This window comes from Vidua macroura, chromosome 17 (assembly GCF_024509145.1).
Source record: "Vidua macroura isolate BioBank_ID:100142 chromosome 17, ASM2450914v1, whole genome shotgun sequence".
NCBI classification, from domain to species: Eukaryota; Metazoa; Chordata; class Aves; order Passeriformes; family Viduidae; genus Vidua; species Vidua macroura.
Window position 1 is genome coordinate 3,795,306 of NC_071587.1, and position 16,306 is coordinate 3,811,611.

Sequence of the window (16,306 nt, forward strand, 5' to 3'; positions counted from 1 at the left end):
CTGCAAAGCAAAGCCTTGCCTCACAAATCCTTTCCTACCAGGAGGGGATCGGGAGTAGTGAGTTAGTTTGTACCACAGCAGGTGCCTGGAGGATGGGAGACAAAGGATCTAACTGGAAATGAGAGGTTTTGGACTGGATAAAAGGGGAAAAAATATGAGGGTAGTCAAGCAGTGAAGGAGGTTTTCCAGAGGGGATGGAAAATCCTCTGGGGGGGTGTGGAAGACTCAGTGGTAAGCTCAGAGCTGATCCTGCTTTGAGCAGGGGCTTGGCCTGAGGCCCCTTCAGCCCAGATTATCCCATGTTGCTTCCTTCTGCCTTAACAAGTACAGGTGTCAGACTCACTTTCTGGGAAATAGAGTTGTTCTTTGGCAACAAACACAACTAAAAAACAGGCTGGTGCACCTGCTGGAAACCCACGTCTCTATGTCGGGAAGAGTTTGCTCTTTAAAACAACACCGTACACCTGGGTTTGGTGTTCAGGCTTTTAGAAGCCTCATTTTGCAGCGGAGCATTTTGACAGCTTCTTTTTCAAGTCTTTCCTGGTTGCTGTAATTTGACTTTTGAAGCTGCTCAGCTCTTCAAAGCCAGCAGTGAGACAGCACCAGCCAAGCTCTGGCGGGCGCTGCCGGCGGCTCCTCGGTGCCTCGTTCCTTCAGCTGTCATTTGTCAGAGCACACTCGTGTAAACTTAATGAACAATGTGCAAAGCCATTAAAAACTCAATTACGGCCTTCTCTTTACTGCAGACGTGAGAGGAGGCAGACATAAAGTGCTGATGTGTAAACACAATAGCCACCATCTGCTGCAGAGCGGCGTTTCGGCTCCAGAAACAGGAGCTGTGTTACAGATGCATCAATAATAGGACGCTTATCAAGGCATCATTATCCACCAAGCAGGGGAAAAATTGAAATTTATGGCCAGCCAGAGAGCACTTCATGGTTTAATTCTCCAATTTTCAATGGTATGTTTAATAACTAGGAGAGAGTGGCATTTTATGTTCCTGCCGTTGGAAAGGATTTTTGAAAATGAATTTATTTACAGTCTCCCCATCTTCCTTGCTTCTGACTGATCGGAACATAACACATTCATTTTTACATCGTCAGGATAAAACCAGCAAGATATTAATTAATTTAACCTGTTGATCCAAGTACACCATGTTTAATTGACCTTATGCTCAATTTGCTTGAATGAACTTATATTTCTCTGTCAAATGAACATAAAGAAGAATTTCTGTCCAGCATAGATAATTTTTTCCCCCAAAATTTCATTTTTTTCAGTTTAGTGTAGACTTAGAAACTTAAACTTGTGTAAGGAAGTAAACAAAACAATGCTTTGTTTCCTTTTTTGTTTCTTTTTTTCCCCAATTGGATATGCAACAGTCTAAACAAGAGTTTCTCCAAGATACCTTTTGTTTTATTCATATTCTTGCCTGGAGACATTCAGGAGGCTTTCAGTCACCTATTAGTCAATAATTTCCATTTGTGACATGTTAATTCATTCCTTAGTCCTTTGCATGAGTGGAAACTGTGACAAGTGATTTGTTGGTGCCAGACCAGATCGTATCTCTTTTATTTGCACATACAGGCCTAGAAATTGAGAATAAGTCCCATCAGCTTCAGCTCTGTGCTCAGCCTAAAGAAGGCTGTCAGACCCTAAATCACAATATGTCAATTTTCATTAAGGATAATGAGGAAAAGCATGGTTATCTTTAAAAGGCTGGTTTGTCTTTTATTTATTTTCTCCTGGTGGGAGCTCTCATGACCTCTCACCTACTCCTAAGTGATGGATCTTGCCCACACAGGTTCCATAGACAAATTTGGAAATTTGTAGTAGGAGAGTGGATCTCATCTGTTGATCTTGAAGCGTGCAGAGCAACTTTGTGAAGGTCCTGGAGGACAGGATACCTGCTCAAGTTCACACTGTAAAAATAAAAATAAAAATAAAAATAAAAATAAAAATAAAAATAAAAATAAAAATATGCCTATTGGGGGCCAATATATAGGATATAGTGTATAATTTATTCACAGTTGAATTTTATATTAAATATATATATATATACATATATATAATATTTATATATTATTTTTATCAGTGATTACCTTGATGGAATTACAAATTTTCAGCCCCTAGGATGGCCAGGCTTGGGGTGTTTCTCTGGATCCTGTGGGGTGAGCTGTGCCTGGGGTATCCCAGGGAAGGGTTTGTGGGGGAAGCTGCCACTCCAAGGCTCTGCAGAAACAAAGGACTGTGGTACAGTTCCGTGGGAACAAATCCCTTTAAACAAGGTGTGAGTTCTTTTCTGTGGCAGAGATGGCTCTGTAAGTGGAAATTTTTTATCTTTTCCACTGTCATAAAATAATACCTCTTATCAGGACTTTTCCTGAGAAAGTTCTGTTTCTTATAGGATTTCCTCCTGTATCTTTACACACATTGTATTAAAAAAATCATGTTATAAATAAGAAGCTGGGAATAATTTATCCATGACAACTGTTTGCAAGGTTATTTTTTTAGTAATTATTTTGGTAAGTTCTTTTTGGTGGATGGGTATTCATATAGGTGTTGTCAGTGGCTGGATTCAGGCTCCCCACTCTCCCCAGAATTGTCAGCAGTTGCACAAAAGGCCATGAATAGCTTGTGATTCATTATTTTGTGGGTGGTGAAAAATAAAATTGTAATTTTTCCTTGGAACTTTTTATAAAAGCTGATGTTTTTTCTCCCAGAGGAAAGCTCGTTATTTTTATATAGGGATCTGTAAAAGTGAAATACTCCCTAACTTTTGCTGTCATTGAAGCACTTACCTCCCCCAGTGCAGTTCAGGGCTGCATTGTGTTAGACACAGCACAGATCAGAGCAGTTCTTTAGGGCAGGATAATCTACATATTATCCAAATTAAAGAGAGAAAAGCTGGGAGGTGTGCCCAGAGGTGGAAAGCTGTGCCAGGTGCTGTGCAATCAATTATGGTGTAAAAATCCCTTTTCCTGGGTGCCTCCCCAGTGTGGGAGGCACTTGGTCAGAAACCTTGTGAACGCACAGGAGCTCTGCTGTTCTTGGAGTGATTCTGGGCGGCACCTGCCTCCTCCAGGGTGGGATCTGGCACTTGGGGAACTTCACTGTATTCCAGTGGCTCTGAAATGCCTCAGGCAGAGCATTGCACAGCAGCTGCTGGACTCTTCCAGGTCATGGCATGCTTACTCAGCAGTTTTACAGCATCTTCCCTCCCAAATTCTCTGCAGAAAAGTGGCTCTTGCAGTGATTCTGACAGAGATCCTGGAATCCCAAAATGGGTTATGTTGGGAAGGACTTTAAAGCCAATTCAGTCCCACCCCTGACATGAGCAGGGACACCTTCCACGCTCCCAGGCTGCTCCAAGCCCTGTCCAGCCTGGCCTTGGACACTTCCAGGGATCCAGGGGCACCCACAGCTGCTCTGGGCACCCTGTGCCAGGACCTCAGCACCCTCACAGGGAAAAATTCCTTCCCAATTTCCAATCTAAAGCTCCCCTCCTTCTGCTTAAGGCCATCCGCTCTTGTCCCGTCCCTCCATTCCTTTTCCCCAGTCCCTCCCCAGCTCTCCTGGAGGCCCTTTAGGCACTGGAAGGTGCTCTAAAGTTTCTCTGGAACCTTCTCTTCTCCAGGTGAAACCCCCCAGCTGTCCCATCCTGGCGGCAGAGCAGAGGGGCTCCAGCCCTGCTGGATCTGGGTGTCACAATCAGCCTGCCCAAACCTGGCTGTGTCAGGCTCCCAGGCTGCTGCCTCAGCGGAGGGGCTGGGCTGCCTCTCCAGGCCTGCTGGCACCTGTGCTTGCTGATAATAAATGTTCTCGGGTCATAGGAACAGAACCCAAACTTCAGTTTCTGAAACGTTTAGTTGATATGAGTAGATTTTTAAGAGCAGTGTGTATGCATTGCATGCTGAAGAAGGGGATTTTATGGTTGACTGGGAGCAGAGTTACATCAGCACTGGGCATTTGTCAGGATCCTAATTTCTAGATAGAACTCGGAAAGTTTGGATTCAGCTCTAACATTTCTCCGAGTCCTTGCTGTGAATCTGGAATTTCTTGACTTGGGACCATTTTGGTTTTTTTTGTTTTTCCTTCATTTCCACTGAAAGGCAGCATTGCCAGAGACCATCTTGCCTATACATTTCCTTAGAGTCTCTTGCTCTTCCCCAGCTGTGCTTGCATTGCAGTGGAATTTTCCAAGGTCTTTAGAGTGTGTAACTTTATTTATTTTTTTTTTTAAGATTGACTTTCTCCTGTCAATCCTTTACAAAATGAATATATATCATATAAACACAGGGGGAAGAAAATCTTCTGATGGAAAGTTGCTTGTAGCTGTTATAAATTTATAATATATGACTGTTCACTGCACAGAATTGATCCAAATGTTTGCCTGGCTCATCTGAGTCACCTGCTCTGGTGAGGAAAAGGGAAAGTCAATAGGTCAGAAGTGAGGCAGGGCTTTTCAAACTCAATCTTCTGTGAACTGCAAGAGGCCAGCAGACAAACACATCTTCAGTGTGGCTTGGCAGCAGCATCAGAGCCAGGAGCATCAAGTGGGCTGTGTTTGATTAAAAATTATCATGCCTGGCTGCTGACACACAGATTCCCCCTGCCCCATCCTGGTGTTTTGTTTAGTTCTTTCTGAGTAGAGTGTCTGTGCCCACATAAAGGAGATCCTGTAACAGAACTGAATCAAATAACTCTCATCATGTTCTCCCTTATTGCTGACATTTGTCACCTTGATGCATCTGTGAGGAGATGAGTGGAGACACAATGTGCTATAAAATAACTGCCTGATGAATCCAAATGCAAGTTCAACATGGAGTGCCACGGTTAATATGATGCAGACTTCCAGGTTAACAAACTCATAAATTGCCTCAGGATACATTTCCCTCCCTAAATTCAGCCTACCCTTTCCTCCCACAAGAATTATTGTCCTGTTGCATTATTACAAGTAAAGATGTTGCTGTTCTGTTGGCAACCCTCACTTGGTTGGGCTCTGAAAATTGGGGTTTTCTTAACGTGACCTTCAAATATTGAGGAGCCAGGGTTCGCAGGTATGGACTGGAATGAAGGGTGTTGATAAAGGCAATTATCAGCTGAGAGCTTCCTCTGTTGTAGTTTTTGTGTTGAATCACAGAATTGTTCAGGTTGGAAATTACTTTTATAGATCATCAAATCAACCTTCAACCCAATGCCATGCTCACCACTAAACCACATCCTCAAGCACCACGTACACACATTTCTTTAACACTTCCAGGGATGGTGACTCCACAGTCTGTTCCAGTGCTTTCCCACACTTGTCATGAAGAATTCTTCACTTCTCATGTAGATTTTTTTCCTAATACCCAATCTAAACCTCCCCTGGTGCAACTCGAGGTGGTTTCCTCTCATCCTGTCACTTGTTATCTTGTATTGAATGTGCCTTTGGGGTGTGGTGTGCAGCAGGAGAACCTGGTTGTTGCTTGAAGTGGGAATGTACTTTTGTTTAGAGTGACTGTGTGATCACAAGGTGATAAAATAATACAAGCAAGACAGCATTTCTATTTTGATTTGCAAGTTATTTAATTAAAGTGGTTCTAGCTAGCCCTGAATCTACTGGTGTATATACCCTGCAATTTTAATATCTTTTCTCTCCCTAACAACTGGCACCAAACAGCTGCTTCCTTCAGAGGAATTTTGTGGCTTGTGAGGGAACTACTGACTTTTTGGAGCTGTTTACACCAAAAATCCAAGCAAACCCACTCTTTTTCCTTTGCTCTGCAGGCTCCTTCATGATGGTGAACAGCTCTGGGCGAGCATCAGGGCAGAAAGCCCACCTGCTGCTGCCCACGCTGAAGGAGAATGACACGCACTGCATCGACTTCCACTATTACCTGTCCAGCCGCGACCGCTCCAGCCCCGGCTCCCTCAACGTCTACGTCAAGGTCAACGGGGGCCCCCAGGGCAACCCCATCTGGAACGTGTCAGGAGTGGTGACCGAAGGGTGGGTGAAGGCAGAGCTGGCCATCAGCACCTTCTGGCCACATTTCTATCAGGTAGGGGTTTGTAATATTTTTTCCTCTCTCTCCTTTGGATGTCTACTGTTAGTTTTGAAAATTGACACCTCCCTCCCTCCCTGAATTTTCCTCTCAGAATAAACTCACCTATAGTGGATGTATAGGCAGCTTGACATATTTCTTTCCTCCTCACTTTGTTCTTTAGTTGTTGGCAGGCCACAGACTGATGGAGGGGAGGCAATTATTGACAGGACTCACTCGTTCATGAGGAAATTGCCACTTTTACTGGCACTTTCCGTGGCGCTGTGTGACTGCAAGCAAAACAGTTTATGGATATGTATCTGTACTCTGCATGAATCTCCCTGGATTATTTTTGGACCTTGTTTGGTTCCATAAGAAGGAATATTTTTTGACTTGGCTTTGCATGTATGAGGGGTATAAGGACATAAGGTTACAAATAAAGTCTTGTACCACGGTATCATATGTGGATATTCTTCACTAGATCCTCAGTTCCTCCTCTTCCTAGCACAGCTTTATTTATTCTGTTAGAAGATAATTTTTTTTAGACAAGGACAAAGCCAAGGAATGTAATGGCTATGCTATTTTTTGGTTATATTAGTTTTACACCAACTTATTAGTTGTCTGTTTCAAACTTCATTTGGCAACTTTGCAGCCACTGTTTTATTTCAGTTAGAAAATTTGCACACCATGGACTCACATACTGCTTTTTATTTGTTGAAGGGGTACTTTTGTCTTGTTTTATATTCAAGACACACCAGAAAAAAAAAAAAAAAAGTCTGGGAGATAATTGCATCCTAAACCTTGCAGGAGATTTGATGTCCATGTGATACTAATAAAAGCCATGAGTGAGACAGGCACTGAGATAGAATGAACTATGAAAAGGCAGCAAATAGTCTGTGTATAAAAAACAGCAGGTAGAAAAGCCTCTCTTTTTCTTGCTTCTAATAACTGGGTAGGAGGTCTGTAAAATCTGAGCTGGAGGAAGATGCTTTAATGTTCTGCTTCTGAAAGAGTTGTGGATACCAGCAGAATCCACAGAGTGTGCCAGGCGGGCGAGAGGGAAGGATAAAGAGATGCAAATGTGTGGAAAATGGTGTTTTAAGGGCAGTGCACATCTTGTGACTGTTCTGAAGGCACACTGGAGCGCTCCTACTCCATTCATATTAACATGATCCTGGGCATGAAGCCGAATTTGCTTCATCGTTGGTGCTCCGCAGAGATAACAGAAATGATCTTTCACCCAGAAAATCGGTGCTTGAAAAACCTGCAAAAGGCAGTCTGATCTCGCACTAAGAGGGATCCTGCTCTCAGATATATCAATAGGAGGCTTCCTGAGCCTCACTTAGGTCTTTTACAAGTACTTTGGCAGGTCAAGTTTACTTTTCTTGGGCAAAAGAATCCTTTAAATCAAACAAGAATTTTCTACTGAAGCACAAAAATGAATGGTTTGGAAGGCAGCAGTACCTACCCAGGAGTAGTTCCTACCTACAAAATGCAAGGGGCTTCTTTTTAAATTTGTGATGAGTGCGAGTGATGTCTTCTGGCGATCCTTGTATTTTTGTTCCTTAAGCATGGCTTTTAAAATTTGAGATCTGTCCTGGATATTATGGGGGTCTAGTAGACTGATTTCAGCCTCTGGTTTTATAAATCACCTTGTTAGTGGTCTGTAGTCCTGTGAGTTTCTACATTTAAGCAAGGTTTAAGAGAAAATCAAAAGGAAAAAGAGAACTTGAAGCTTGAAAAAATGAAGAGGAAAAGCCTAAAGTAACATTTCTGCCTAAATAAGTCCAGAGCTGTGAGGATGACAAAACTTTGGTGTTTTGCTGCCTGAGGAGTGTCTTGTTCTTCACACTCATGATCTAGAATGTGCCATTGCAGTGTTATTTAATAAAATTCTGGGCGGGCTTGGGTTAGAAGGGACCCAGGGGCAGCCACAGCTGCTCTGGGCACCCAGTGCCAGGGCCTCAGCACCCTCACACTTACCAATTATTTGTCAGCTTTAAATCAAAATTGCATTCTTGGAGAACTCTCTGTACACAAGAGGCCTGACAGCCTGTTCTGTATTTTGAAAAGACCATGCAAAACCAACATTTTCCATAAATATTGAACTCTGCATCAGGCAAAATGTCAATTATCCTCCTAATGCACAGAAACCACACCATCCTGGACTGGGATGTACACCAAAAATTCAGCCAGGCAGAACAATCTGAAGCTCTCTGCCCTGGTCTGAGGCTTTGTCAAGTACTTTGAACTTTGGAGATGTGGCTAGTGGAAGACCAGTATCCAAAGCAGTTGCCAGAAGTCGTGTTTTAGGTCTGGCAGTTCTGTGCAAGGGTCATAGGAGTCATCTGGCTGCAGAAGCACTTAGCTGAGATAGAAACGTGGGGAGATTTATCACATCTACCCTGGAGTTACTTGTACTTGGATTCTCAGCCTGCAAATGTTTTCCAGCGTAGGGAGAAAGAGCTCTAATGGCTCTTGGAGAAAGGTAATACGTGTAATCTTGAATTACTGCTTGCCATAAGGATGAACTCAGTCCCAGAATGCACCAAGGGCAGCACTAGAGCCTGCCAGGAAGGTGTTTTTTTGATGTATAGCAAGGAATGTTATTGATCCATGCCTGGAGAAAACTGTTGTAGCACAACAGATGAGCTGGGCTAGGCTGCTAACACAGACATTGTTGGTAAATCACAGCGCTGGAACGGGGGCTTGTTCAGTGGGAAGGAAACATGAAATGACTTTGTATTTGCAGACCTCAGGAGCATTTAAGAATGCTTTTTTAAGAGTGAAGCTTTGTATTTTGTCAACTGTATTAATTTCTGTGGTGTTCTTTAAATGCAAAGCATTATTAATTACAAAGCATTGCCTGTCTCAACCGTCATGCTGCGTTTCCAACTGAATTTAAAAGGACAAGAGCAATATTGAGCATGAGATTTGCAGAAATGGGCCCCATAAACATTTATTCCTGCCTTTTCCCCATGCTGGGTCTCAGTTCCCAGATTTCAGGAAAGCCTGAGTGCTTCTGTGCTTCTCACTTCGACAGGGATGAGATCCTTCAAAATAGACAAAAAGACAATAATGTGTAAGTTTGACTTGGGAAAGGGCAAGAATATCTGAGTGTAAAGCAGAACAGAATAAAATAGTTAAACAATATTGCTTGAATTGAGAAGAGTCCTCTACTCAGTGGATTCTGCACCAGTGGACAGGGATTTTTTAGAGGCTGAGTTTGTTATTATTGAGTTAGATTGTGCTGTATAAAAGACCCTGGACATGTTGGTAATTAACCAAAGCCAATTCTCTGTGTGTTGGTGCTTACTTCTGCCACCCACTCATACCTGATGCCAGTGCCTTGGAGAACTTACCAAGTTCTTGACTTACAGATAATTGAAAATTACTTTGTTGTGGCTTATGACTTTTCACAAAAGTAAAACTAAAATAAGATTTTGTAGCTGTAATGTTGCACTTGAATTGGGTCTGAAGGGAGTTGCAGTAGAGCCTTACATGACCTTGCCAGTAAATGTAATTTTTATCATGAATGATATTTAATTGCTAAAGTAATTATAATTTCCATACTAAAGACTCCTATTTTATACTCATTTTATACAGCCCCTAAAAAGCCTATCAAGGACCTTGATAACACAAAACACTTGCTAATGGTTTTGGATTATTTTATCTTCCAGTGGCTTACTTCTTTCTAGTATTTCCTGGGCAGCCTAATTGTTGTCAGTCCCCTCTGGAGGAGAACTTTGTTTCTACATATTATTAGCTCCTGAGCTTTTCTTAGCTTGTCTTTGCCTGTTTTTATGCCTTTTTTCCCTTATGGATGTATTTCAGGAGATCTCACATATGGCTGTGTTTTGAATTGGGGGAAGAGATCTAAGGAAGTCATGAAAACATGAGAAGAAACCATGTTCTGGAAGCCCAAATGCAAAGAAAAATGAATGACAGCAATTCTGTAGTTAGGAAGGATATTTTTGGTCTATTTTTATCCAGGGCAATATTTGGACAGTTGAACCTTTTACTGTATTAAATCTTTTGATGAAGGAGATAAAGAAGAGGCTGAACAGTGACAGGCTGGGAATGCCAGCTTTTCTTTAGAACAAAAAGAACTGTTGAAAACCAGTTATAAATAGTTAACTCTGTATTCTAGTAGTGAATTTTAGATGGAATGACTACAAGTAGCTGCACCAGAACACTGCTCTAATGGCAGTAACTGTAACTAACTCTGTCCTTGGAAACCTGATTGTTTACTCATGCAAAAATCAGCAATCCAGTACAGTGTGAGCATTGCTTTAGACAGATGGAGTGAGATTGGGAATTTCCCTTTCACCTGTAGGAGAGCACCCATTCCTTCTCCACCCATACATTTTTTAATGCAGTAAAGGACAGCACTTTGTTCCTTTGGGAAGAGAATCAGTAATTTGGGAAGTAGCATCACTGATTATTCAACATCAGGCTGCTTTTTAATAATAATAATAATAATAATAATAATAATAATAATAGGAATAATAATAGTAGTAATAATAAAAGTTGCTGTTGTTATTGTTATTGCTATTATTATCATGGTTTGACATTTCAAAATTTCTTATTCCTTGTAGAGTCAGTGCATGACTCAGGTTGGAAGGGACCCATAAGGATGATTAAATCCAACTCCCTGCTCCTCTGAAAACTCAACCATGCTGAAAACTCAACCATGTGTCTGAGAGTGTCCTCCAGATGCTGCATGAACTCTGCCAGGCTGTGCTGTGTTCATTTCACAGATCTCCCTCCCACTGAAGAACCTTTTCCCAGTGCCCAACTTGAGCTTGTCCTGACGCAGCTTTCTTCCATTTCCCCTTGTCCTGTTGCTGGTCCCCAGAGTGAGATCTGCACCTTCCCCTCCACTGTCCCACTTTCCAAAAATTAACTTATTTTTAATGATCTCCTTATCAGATTTTTAGTTTTTGTTGTTTGGTTTTGTTATTTTTTTCTGCACTGCTGATTTTGTGATAGTCCATATATTTTTATAACAAGATACTTCAGAGCAGTTTTCCAGGTAAAAATCACAAACCCACAGAGAAGAATGAGATTTTTATTCATCTGTGGTGGAATATCTGTCTTTTCAGACCCACATTACTGAAATGTTTTCATAATCCAAGTACACAAATGAAAAAAAAGAAAAAGTTTGTTAATGTACCATTAAGAGAAATTATACATATAGTTTTTAAGAATATTCCTCCTCAGATCGTGTTAGTGGAATCCAGGGACAGGCAGAAACAACACCAGTATATCCAGGAAAATCTAATTTCAGTCCAGAATCCAGTGTCATCCTTTGCTTGGAATTCACTTCCTAGCTCTGCAAGGGCCTGCAGAGTGAATCAGGGTTTTCTCCAGAAGAATCCATGCATGGTCACTGGTCCAGGAAGAGAATTCGGTGGTGCTTTCTCCAATTTTCCAAGGCATACTGAGAACAAGATAGCAAATTATCATCCACTTAATGCTCTTGGACTGGTGTTTAAGTGAATATAGGTGTGTGCATATACCTAGGCACTTTTTGCTTTTCCAAATCAGAGATGCTCAGAGCTGTCTTTAATCCTATTGAATGTTGCTCTAATCCTTTGTTTTGCTTCCCCAACAGATTTGATGTTGCATTCACACACTGAATTGCCCTGGTATCCTTTCATTGTTAACAAAGTGCCTTGAATGACTCAGGCTTGGAATAACAGCAGAATGTGGTGACTGCTGAAATTACTGATGTAAATGTTCTTTCTCAAATTTTTTTTTTTTTTTTTTTTTTTGTATTTCAGGTGATATTTGAATCTGTCTCTTTGAAAGGACACCCCGGGTACATAGCTGTGGATGAAGTCAGAGTCCTCGCCCATCCCTGCAGTGAGCACTCTTTATTTTTCTGACTGTACCAGCACGGTGTAGGCCACAGTTTGTAGTCTAAAGGAGAGATTTACCCAGTTGGGTCAGCACTAAAATGTCTTGTCTTCCTCCAAGACCTCTAAGGACAGTCAGCTTTGCTTAATTACCTACTTTTCAAGTTGTACAAAAGGCAAAGCTGCTCTTGGTTTATGGCTACTGGAATTCTCTCTTCTTTACTTGCTAATAAACTGATGGTTTTATTATTTCTTAATCTTATTGCTGTAGAAAACAATCTAAAAAGCTTCTCTTAATAACCAGTGTGGTTAACTTCTGAAAAGAATAACCAAACAAATAGTTTCAGTGTTTCCTTGGTAAGAGGCCTGTCCCAAAGTTTGGTTGGTTGCAACCTGTTAGACCTGCTCAGAGAGCTGGGAAGAGATTAAAAATTAATCTTGTTCAGACACTGCACTTATACAGGAGTAGAAACTAATGTAGGTTCATTACACTGTTCAAAGATGTTAGTGCTGCATTTCTTCTATTGCAGACACAACAATAAACTGAGATTTATTTACTTTTTTATGTTTAAAGAAGCATTGTGCCTCATTCTTTGAGTTTGAACTTGTTTGGTTCCTTTACCCACCTTCAGTGGGGCTTGAGGACTTTGGATATTTTATGGATGTAATGTACAGTTCCATGTAAAGACCTTTTTTAACAGCCCCTCTTTCTGGCTCATGGTTTCAGTAAGTCAGTGACAGCTGCTCACAAAAAATGATGGATCTTATAGATGGAGTGAAATCAACTGCTTTTGCTGTGATCAGAATGTCAAAGAACATCTGCCATTCAATGTGACAGACATGGTTCTGCTCAAGTTTAACAGGACATTTCTGATAACTGCAGTATGGTTAATTGCTGCTTAAGTAAATTATATTTGTATTTACCATGTGCTCATTGCTCAGGCCTTTGGGTGCATTTACTGCATTAAGGAATACTTACAGTCTGTATTAACCAGATGTTGCTGATAACTGGCAGCATCCAGACAGATCCCCAAATGGTCTGTGCCTTCCACAGCGTGTTGGGTGATTGCAGGTCCCTTCACTGGGAAAGAGGCCACTAAGCAAACCATGGGGCAGAGCCTCAACAAGAAAACAATGGGATTTAAAGCAGTTAGGCAGGATGCTGTGTTGTGTCCCTACTTAATTAAGTAAACTGATTTTGAATCAATTTCTTCAAGTATATACAGGTCCTTGTCAAAATTAAATGCATTCTTGGTGACTCAAGCAACAAAATGTTTGAAACAGAGTTGGTTGTTTGGATTTTTTTTTTTTTTCTTTAATCTGTTTGCAACCCCCAGCATACAGAGCTCATTACAAGCTGCAAGTTCTCTGCAGTCTCTGTAAATGCTGCTCCTGTCTGGTTCCCAGTGCTGCTTTTGTTGTTCAGCAGTGTCAGTCACCAGGGTAAACATCACCCACGTGTTTCCTTGTACAGCCTTTGCCCCTCAGATTCCTTTTACAATTGTTGTAAATCAAAATACGGGGACCATGAAGCTCCTGGTGACCCTGGAGGTTACTGAAATCATTGGTCTTATTTCTTCATTTCTGCTTTACCTTCACAGATGACAAAGGCAGTCAAACCAAAGTCAGCAAAAAGCAATGAAATTCCCCTAATGACACAGTAATACAGAAAAATAAATGTATTGCTGGTGCTGCCTCTTGTTTTTCTTTGTCCTGTGAAGCAATACACTGGAATATCCATTTTCCTTATGCTAGAAGCTCATTGACTCTGTGTGCATGAGCCCTTAGCATCACAGCACAACCCAGGCTCCAGAAGCTGGGCAGACCCAAGGACCAGGATGCTGGCATTGGTGGGACTCTACACTTTGTATTTGTAGCTGACTTACAGCTGTACACTTTAGTCTGCAGGCACAAATATTAGAATTATCCTGAAATACCGTGTAGAACGTTCTGAATGTCACCCAGAGGGAGTTTTCCAGTAAACCTTGATGCAACCCTGCTGCCAGAAAGCAGGATGGTACAGAGTCCCTGTCCTTCAGGAGCTGTCAGTGAGCTGTGTGTTGGATGGGGCACAGGAGCAGATAAAAACAGTTGACATGGTGCATGAACATGTGTTCTCTGTTCATATGTCAAACACTTGTACATCAAGTTTCAGCCATGCATAGCCACAGATGCCCACTTCCCTTTAAAGCTGTTTCCTGCAACAGAAGAGAGGTTATATTGTCCTCTGAAATTATGTGTTTCAGTGTCTAATCATACTAGAAAATGTGCAGATATTGTTGAAAAACACTGACATTTTTAGGTGTAAGTTTTTACAGAGTGTCATACTAAAATTTTTCAAATAATGCACAAACCTTTTTCTGAAGCACTGCAAGAAAATAGTTCATTTAAAGGTGTTGCATTTGCTGCTGTAATCTTGTTTATACTTTTAGTTAAATAGAGACCTAACTCAGTCTGATATTTAATCAAAAAGATAATCCTCTCATCTAGTTTCTTTGTGAAAAACCTGATGTCTACATTTTTAATATCACTGGTTTAATTTTGAACTAATGCTGAATTTAGTGTCAGTGAAACATTGATATCAGTGATCTCAACCTAAACCAGTGATACAATACTGTCAGTTAAATGAATATCTCATTTAATATCTGATTTGATATTGATGATGCATTATTCTAAAGGTCTAGGATGTATTTGATAGTCAAGAAAAGAAAAGGAATAAAAGGCTCTTGTGAAAATGGGGTTTGGGTCAGTCATGCTTGACAAGCACAAAAGCATTTGACTTTTTTTGACCTTTTTAGAAACATCGTTTTCTGAAGAAAAGAGATGACTCAATTACTCTTTATAGCAGGCAATAAGAAATTGTGCTGGTGACCATGAACTTGTGATTTGATCCAAGTCTGTATTTTCAGAGGTGCCAAAGCTCTCCAAGATCCCTCAGGCCACTCTCCCAGCTCCATCCCCACTTCTCCCTGCAAGGAGGAGTTAAACTCCCAAGGTGTTGATGGCTTTATTTTGCAAAGCCCCTTTGGCAGGGAGAGCTCCAAGGCTTTGTGAGCGTTTGGGTGGGTGCAGCACGGGTGGTTCCTGCCTGGCTCTACCCTTGCAACCCTCTGCCTCTTTTGTCAGGAAAAGCCCCGCATTTCCTGCGGCTGCAGAACGTGGAGGTGAACGTGGGGCAGAACGCCACCTTCCAGTGCATCGCCGGGGGGAAGTGGTCACAGCACGACAAGCTCTGGCTCCAGGTAAAGCAATGCCCTGCTGGGGTTTTTTTGTGTTTAATTTGGGGCTTTCTTTGCTTTTGCAAGTGAAATAAATAGGTAGAGAAAGATTAGGTGGTGAAGCAAAATCTTTTCTTCGAGATCCTTTAAAGAACTGCCATAACTCACTTATAGGTGAGAGTTTGAGGTGATAAAGCATGGCGTTAGGAGACAGAAAAAGGAAAAAAATTGCCAGTGACAGCAAAGTTCTGGTTTCAAGCAAATGCCCATGTACCTGTAAACACTCAACCACAAAGCGGGAGAGAGGGGAAGTGGAACACTTCTCTTCTGCTTTATTATGCCATCTGCTTTCCTTTCACCCTCTAAAAATGTTCTCAGCCTGGAGTTAGTGATAATTGTTAAGAAGGAACTCTCCAAGGTCTGAAATTACTTACCTGGGTGGTTAAAATAGACAAACCCAGTCTGTGCCCAGTTCTTCTTGCTCCCAGTTTCCCTTGGCTGCGTTGACAGCAGATTTGGTCTTGTTCCTTTTAGTCACTCACTGAAAGACCAAAACATTCCCTCTCTGGATGTCTTATTTGCAGCCTACTGATCAAGCTTGTCTGGGTCCTGCTCTTCTAGTGGGTGCAGCAAAAACCTTGGGAATTCATTGTCAGTGCTAGAATTGGACATGGAACAGACATCAACCCCAACATCAGCACATGGGGTGTGCATGTCCCAGTGAAGGACACAATAATTTGTCCTGCCCCTTGAATTTCTCTGATATGTGGACTCCCAGCATTGCCATTCCAGAAGCTTTTGAGTTCCTAAATGTTTAACTCCTAAACAGGAGGATTCTTGTTGCATGTACGCAAGGCCAACATAATTTGAAGAACACTAAAGCCAGTCCAAAAGTTTTATTCTCAGCTTGGAATGATGTGACTGAGGTTTGATCATCTCATAGTTATAACATCTGGGGTAGACAGGAAGGGCCTTTGTAGTCAAATAATTACCAGACTTCATCAAATTTTATAATTGACTTCAGGCATTTTAATAAAATTTAAAAATAACATTTTCAAATCTAGCTTAAATCAAGGAATTGGCTTATCTAATCATAAAAATTAAAAATAGTACTGGGAAAAAGGCTTAAGTTGGTGAGAAATGTAGTTGGCATTATACAAAAATGATTTTATATTCAGTAACTATGCTCTCATCACAGCTGTTCTTC

General features: G+C 41.4%; 1 protein-coding gene across 1 annotated transcript in view; it reads left to right on the forward strand.

The window, feature by feature from the left end:
• PTPRT (protein tyrosine phosphatase receptor type T) overlaps nucleotides 1–16,306 on the forward strand; it is a 435,197-nt gene that overhangs the window by 158,127 nt on the left and 260,764 nt on the right. The window contains exons 3-5 of the mRNA XM_053992839.1: nucleotides 5,767–6,038; nucleotides 11,807–11,888; nucleotides 15,008–15,123. Of these exons, the coding sequence (XP_053848814.1) occupies nucleotides 5,767–6,038; nucleotides 11,807–11,888; nucleotides 15,008–15,123 (470 nt within the window). The remainder of the gene's footprint in view (nucleotides 1–5,766; nucleotides 6,039–11,806; nucleotides 11,889–15,007; nucleotides 15,124–16,306) is intronic.